This window comes from Argiope bruennichi, chromosome 6 (genome assembly GCF_947563725.1).
Source record: "Argiope bruennichi chromosome 6, qqArgBrue1.1, whole genome shotgun sequence".
Lineage (NCBI taxonomy): Eukaryota > Metazoa > Arthropoda > Arachnida > Araneae > Araneidae > Argiope > Argiope bruennichi.
Window position 1 is genome coordinate 79209623 of NC_079156.1, and position 7543 is coordinate 79217165.

The 7543-nt window shown below is 30.9% G+C and overlaps 1 protein-coding gene across 1 annotated transcript in view; it reads right to left on the reverse strand.

The window, feature by feature from the left end:
- The window catches only part of LOC129971796 (dynein beta chain, ciliary-like), a 101784-nt gene extending 96876 nt beyond the window's left edge, over positions 1 to 4908 (reverse strand). Inside the window, exons 1-4 of the mRNA XM_056085772.1 lie at positions 4833 to 4908; positions 3688 to 3894; positions 1972 to 2379; positions 813 to 1088 (exon numbers count right to left, since the gene is read on the reverse strand). Coding sequence (XP_055941747.1) covers positions 813 to 1088; positions 1972 to 2379; positions 3688 to 3894; positions 4833 to 4835 — 894 coding nt within the window. The 5' untranslated portion in view covers positions 4836 to 4908. The remainder of the gene's footprint in view (positions 1 to 812; positions 1089 to 1971; positions 2380 to 3687; positions 3895 to 4832) is intronic.
- Between the last annotated feature and the right edge of the window lie 2635 nt (positions 4909 to 7543).

Here is a 7543-nt window from a genome sequence, read left to right on the forward strand (position 1 = left end):
TCTCCCGAATTAGCACTGCAGCTGCAGACGTTCGTAATATACCAGGAATATTCCAGGTGTGCGGAATTCAATGCATCGCCGATGTGAATCCTGTATTACAGCTGCCGATCGCTCCTGTGAGCATTTGCTATAAATAAAGGTTCTTTGTGTTCATATTGTTGTTCTTGATCTTTATTGTATTCGTCATTTCTGCGAAGCAAGCACCCTCTCGCAGCCCGAAGTTTGCTTTCCGACCCTATACTGTATGGTGAAAGTTGTTTTATTTTTGGCGAGTTCTATCAACCGTTATAATATGGACCATTAGTTTTGTAGCACCCTGTATTTAAACAAAGGCAATGAAATACTTTTAATGTGGAGAATAATGTTTAAATTAAGAATAAATTAGAATCGTGTTAATTTATTCCAAGATTTCTGTGAATAAAAACAAAAGAGAAGTCTTTTGGCTATTAGCAGGCTAAGATTTACTTAATATACAATCTCGAATGTATTGTCTTTTTTATATGAATGGAACATCCCTCAATAATTATACTGCAAGAACTATTTCGAATTTCTAAAACGAAGTCATTAAAACGGATTATTCAACTGGATTCGATTAACTCAACGTCATTCATTAAAAATAAGGATTTTTTTTATTATAAAATATTATCGGTATGATTTTCCTAAAAACCATAGCAAAAATTTTAGTTAATTCATTTACTATCAAAATTTCATCTTTTTGAATATCGAACATAATATCAAGTACCATGAGTAATTTGTTGCTTTTTAATAAATTAATTAAAGTTAAGATATCTATTTCTTAACATGCAGGTCACCTCGAAAAGCTTCCCAGATTTTGTGAGTTCTTGCACTTCCTCTTGTAGTTTTTGTATATCCAAGCGCAGTTTCTCCAACATGTCTTTTGCTGGCATTGGACAATCTCGATGGAAAGCAGCTGACTTCCTGAACTGCTCTCTAAACTGGATCTGCTTACTACTAAAGGCAGTTACTTGCATGCGAACGCACGAAGCTTCCTTTGCCATTGGAGTAGAGATCTGCTGTCGCCAGTGCTCGGCCAGTTTCTTAGTATGTTGCCATCTATCTGGAAGACTCTGTTGAAATATATTAGAGAAGATGTCAGAAATTAGTGAGAAAAATAGAATTACTGTTGAAACATAATATATGACAAGAAAAAAAACTATTATTCTTTTTCTTACAGAAACTATATATATAGTTAAAATATGTAATATTTCTTCCTATCGAAATTAGCCTTAGAGTTTTTCAGCTTACTTAAATGGACATTGAATGGATGTCAGATGCATGAACCCTACCACTGGTACGCATTTGATGATAAAATGAAAGTTCTCAAAAATAAAAGAATTGTGGCGATATGTCTATTAAAATTCAAGCTCTGGCGTTCCTACTAGAGCATTGATCTCGGTTACGGAAAACGAGAGAGCGTTAAGTCTCGAACTGTCTTTCGTACGTTCAGTGATGAAGCGTTCTAAGCGTATATTAACGTCCCGTTTGAAAGTACACTTGGGCTTTTTACGACGAACCGCGCAATTTTGAGCCGCAGTCGGATGACAAAGACAACACCTGAGCTCGCAACCCACTTACAAACTTCCTCACCACACCACCGGGAGTATGTTTGTCCCAGTGGATTTAACGTGCACCAGGCCCGCTTATACAACAATGGAATAGGGCCTCGAAACTGAAATCCCCCGGCTCTGAAGCCAAAAGCTTACCAACATGCCACCGTGGTTCTGCGGTTATAGATTACGATTATCATTTTATTAGCAATTTATTGCTTGTATATATGTTGTTCACTTCTGCAAGTGCCATCTTTGTGAAAGCTTTTGCTATTACCTGCTCCATGTTTTCTTGTGGAATAAATGTTGTTATCCGTTGTTGAGCTTGTTTGACTATAATCGTAAGCTCACCGAATGGATTTCCCATGATGATATGTATACATATACAAACTTTCTGAGATACCTGTTGTAAAATTTGCACTTGAGCATCCAGTTCTTCTTGACATTCTATCTTGAGAAATTTGATCGCCGCTGCCAGAGGTTTAAACATTTCGTTCGTCAATGCCTTTCTGTCTTGAACAGCCTGTATGCGAGTAATGACTTTCAGCAAAATGGAAGAATCCATCTGTTCTGTGCTGGGGACCATTTCACCCAGCTCACTTTCAGTATCAGAACAGAAAGCATCCAAATCGTAAAGACAACGACAGACGCTTTCCATCACCAAATCTTTGAATCGTTGTTGCCAATCGTCCACGCATGATAAAAGATGTTCCTTGAAGTGCACTTGATCGACCCGCAGCCATTCTTTCAGCAAACGGAAAGGTTGAACTATCTCCATTATTTGAGTTCTTAAAGTTTCACAGTTACGAATCTGAAATTAAGAGAGAAAACTAAATAAAAAATTTTAAAAATATCAAGAGTATCATAAAATATATTGAAAAATAATTCTCAAACCAAACTTCTTAAGTGTTTTCCCTCCATAAAGCGCATTTTTTTTTTCAGTTAAAAATAATCGACCATACATTTTCATTTGAAAAATATTTTTCTGGTTCCAAGTGTACTCATATAAGAGTAATCAAATCAGCAAATAAATGCACTTAATGTGTAATATTTCGTTTTCACATTATGTTGTATAAAGATACTTCGCATTAATTATTTGTTAACGATTAACGAAGAAAGAATGATTTATTTTATAAATGTCTTTATTCAACGTGACCAGATGCTTCGCCAGGAATATTGGTTGAGATTTATTTCAATAAAATTTCTTATGCATAATTTGATGTTCATGTTTCCCGCAGCGAAATCCATACATCAGATTCTGCTAGATATTAAAATAGTATTATTTTAATAGCCTTGAGCCTTCTCTGCTTACCATGTGCATACAAATTTGTAAAAGAGTCAAATCCAGTGAATCAAAGTGCCGTTAAAGACATAAATTTGCGGGTAATCTATCTTCGAATTGCTGTCTTTTGTAATATGCATAGATGATAAACAGGTGTTTTCTTTATTAGCTTTGAACCATGGAAGAAAATAACGCGATTAAATATTAGATAAAACAACAAATAAAAGGTTTGAATTTCTTTGCAACAATGATAATTATTGTTGCAAATACTGAATAAAAATATAATTTAGAAATTATAAAAATTCAAGAAAAAGTTTTTAAAAAGATGACTTTTTCTAATAATAAGAAAATTATTAAATGTCACAGTATTCTCTAAAGTATTCTCTAAAAACATTGGATTAAAAAAACAAAATATAGCTTACTTTTTAATAGTTCTAATTAAAAAATTTAAAATTATTTTCAATTTTTTCCTCTTTTTTTCATCTAAAGTATATTCGTACCAAATTTGGTAAATCTAGATCAATGGATCTAGCATGTACAACTCGAATCAAGAATATCACACACAATCACATGCGCACGTTTTTCTTTATTATTAGAAAAGATGATTTATGTACTAAATTTATTTAAAATGAAATAATATTATGGATGGATTTACGACTCTTGTCTGAAACGGTATAGAAATTTATTCGTTTTTGTTCTGTATTTCTTTGACTATCTACGTCATTATGATGTTAAATATAAATAACAATTCCCTTAATTCAAAATTTTTTTGCTTATAAAAATGGTTTTAAAAAATTAGAGCTAAGAAAATTCCTAAAATGGCTACTATCAAGTCACCTGCTCAATGATCTGGGGCACATTTCCTAGAGTGTCTTCCGGATTCGCTGTCAAACTTTTGATGACAGAATCGGGCTCTTCTTTCCACAAATAAGAATAAGGCTGCAGATCGAGCAGCACCTCTTCAGCTTCTCTGGTTAAAGATTGGATTCGACTGCTTAATTCCTCACGCATCTCCTGGAGTTCTTGCAGTTCTTCTAATTCAGACTAAAGGAGCAGTGAAATAAAGGAAATCAATAAATTACTTAGAAGCAAAAATCAATTAAAATGGATAAAATTAGTTTTCTTTAAAGAATAAAAAAAATATCATAAATAAAAAATAGAATGAAAAAAAGTTTTTCAATTAATTTATAATTTAAAAAAGATGAAAAATGAAAGCTAGGACATTGTTCCCCGAGTAAAGATTATTTCAATTATTTAATTATTTTTAACTATATATGTTTTTCAAAATAAAGTAAAAACTTTTCTTCAGAGTAAACTTGCTTATAAATATATAGTGAGAGTCATAAGAATTTAGTAATTAAAATGAAATGTAAGACTGCAATATGTACCTTTGTTTTGTTTTTTTAGATTTAAGACAACTGAACATGAAAAATACTCATGAAGTTAATTTTCTAATTAAAATGAACTTTTCGTGTAATTTTTTGTAAAATGATTGAATTCATGTAAAATGATTGAAAAAAATGAAAATTTCGATTCATTTATGATAGGACGTAGTCATTCAGTTAATGAACAACTATCATTTTATAGGTTATCTTAAAACTGAATCAAGATGGGCATAATTTGAGTAAATGCATTATAAATAGCTGCTAAGCGGATATCTATAATGCATTCGCACCTTAAAAGTTTTTAATGCCAGCTTTATTGGACCCTATACATAAATATATTGAATTTTCATAAAATTATGGCAGTAAAAAAGTGTGTTTTTCAAAGATACGGCATGAAATGAAATTTTTGCAAATATAACTAAATTACAAATCAGGTACTTCATCAGTGATTTTAATAATCTTATATCACATCTGCTAAATGCAAGTTTCTCTGTTTAAGGTTTGCATATAAAGATTCCTTTATAAATCAATATATTTAAAATTTTTATGAAAAGAATACTCATTATCAATGGCATAAATACATAATTTCAAGCATACCATGTAATCTTTAGTTGACTGTACATCATCAACCCTTTTCACTAATCCTGTGGTACTAAATATCCCTGCTACTATACCTTCGATGAGGGTTTGTACAGTTTTGTGTTTCGGCTTGTCCAAAGGAGGCTTGAATCTCAGTCCAAACGTGTCCAAATGCACATGAATCATGAAAATGGGACTCTGGACAGCTCCAGGAGATGTCGACTGCAGTAGAAAGTAAAGGTTTCTACGAAGGAGGTACAGGAGACCTTCGCTTACTAATTCGTCAACAAAATGGACGTATTCGGACCATTCCTGGGTCGTATTCGTTACTCCGAAAAGGGCTTTGGATTCCTGTTCAATGAGTTTGGTAATTAAATTATGGTATAGTTTAATCTGTAGTTGATTCACAAAAAATGTATTTAAATCAATATCATTATAACCTAACATTAAAATGAAGTTAGAATTGTTAAATTTATGCGACAGATTTTGTCTGTATAACTCAAATAAGCAAATATTTGTCCACGTGTTTATGGTGTCCAAACAAATCTATTAAACCTGCAGCCATGAAATTTTGTGCTCAGGTAATTAGAAGCAAGAAAGATTTTTTAAAAAATTTTAATGTAAAAGAATTTTATTGAATACTTTTTTTCCGTTTTGGATTATTTTTCTGATATATTTGCTTGTAATATCAGTTCAAATAATTGAAGAAAAAAATAAGACATCATCGAAGAGAAGATTTAAAAGAATTTTATTTTGCATCTTTCATGCAATTTATTGAATTTTGAGAAATTTTTAAAAAATAGCAATTTTTTTTAATATTTTAAACGTTAAAACCAAACATTTACTTCTAATTTTGTTATTTCTTTCAAATTTTTGTTAGGTCATTATTTGAACATTTTTCTCTCTTGTGAAACAAGAACCATCAAAATATTTTTTTTTCATTGGTTTTTTTAATTAATTGCTTTTCTGACGATATCAAAGATTTTCTTCTATTTCCCACGGCAGAGAGGAAAAGTCTTGATTTTTCATTGATTTGGCAGCGATCCAAAATATAAAAGCAAGGATCATTAAAATTATTTTATATAATTTCAACTCTATTCAATTCGTTTGCAGAAAACTTTTTTAATTTCATTTTCTCTTTCTCTATCGCTTTTAGCGGGTTTATTTCCATTTGCCTATTTCGATTTTCATTGTTTTTAGTTCAGCAGCGACGTAATTTTATATGAAACATAAACATGTAAAATCAATATTGTTTTTCTTTAATTCAGTTTTTAGCTTTATTTTATGTCATTATGTTCATTTTGTCACGTCACTGGCGATACCATTGAGCTCTGCTAGTAATAAATATGAAATGAAATTTAAGTAAAGTTCAAAGATATAATCAGATGAATTAAATAATACGATTGATACAAAAGAAAATTTAATGCATTTAAAAGAGCTGGCCACGATTGTGAGGTTTCTCAGAAAAAAGTAGATTCACACAAGCTCATTCTATAAATGTAAATATAGCATGCTATTATAATGTTGATTCTCAGCTTCTTGATGATCGATGGCCAGTAAATCATAAGGGGAAAAGTAAACGCTGCTGAGTATATTACTGATACCATTCAACAAGCTCAGAAATAAAAGTGACACTTGGAATGAAAAAAAGTACTCGAATAGTTCACAGCACTTAAATTTTCTTAAATATTCCTCTACACTTTGAAATATTTTCAAATTTATAACTTTCAGTTAAAATTCATAATTCAATGTAATACTTGAACCCAACATAACTAAATTAGATAAAGTAATTAAATTTATCACGATTTAATGAGAAATACTTGATAATTTGCCTTTTTAGAAAACAGGGGCCGGTTTCACTTTGAGATAAGTAAAGTTTATGTCTGTCCCTAGAAAACTTATCTTTTAAGAAAAAAATTAAAAAGAAAAATAGTATTTTCGATTTCCTGCTCTCAATCTTCTCATGAAGATTTTTTCGGGTGAAAATTTCAACGAAAATGTAAATTTTTCCTCAAATTTAACTGGATTTCACATTATATCTAGACTGTTTTCAGCCTGCATGAGTTCAAAGTACAAGACAAAAAATACGGGAGGTTACCAACAAGCAACACACACATTAATGAAAAAAATTCAGTGACTGGCAACATAAAATAGAAATGAAAATATTGCCAATTTCCTACTTTCTAACATAAATACTATTCATGTTGAGGCATTTGTCACAGCGTACGATGAATTTGAAAATCAGGTCTCTTAGAACTCCATTAGTTGCAAATAGAATCGCTGTGACAACTCTTGTTTGAGATTAGAGACACAACTTCTGACCACATAGAAATCTCTTCGTGAGTTTAAACAGATGACACCCGAAAATTCTAAGTTGGTCTGTTTTGCAGTAAGTTTCGGGACAATTTTCCCCTTTCGTGCAAAACTGAAAAGATTTGGTTGAGAAGTTTTTGAGCCCACATCATATAGCATGGACTTAGAATCCTTAGGTTAGACAATTAATTTTAAGATGTAATGTGCATACTGAAGTTTTATATAATTTCCTCTTTTCAGAACAAAAATACCAAAATATAGCAAAATACTATAAAATGTTATTTACAAAAAAAATTTAAACTTTTGATATAGTTTAAAATAACAACAGTAGAAAAGTATTATAATACTTATTTTATTAAATAATTGCCCAATTTACTTCTTCAAATTCTAATCAAAATATTTTCCTTTATAATTTG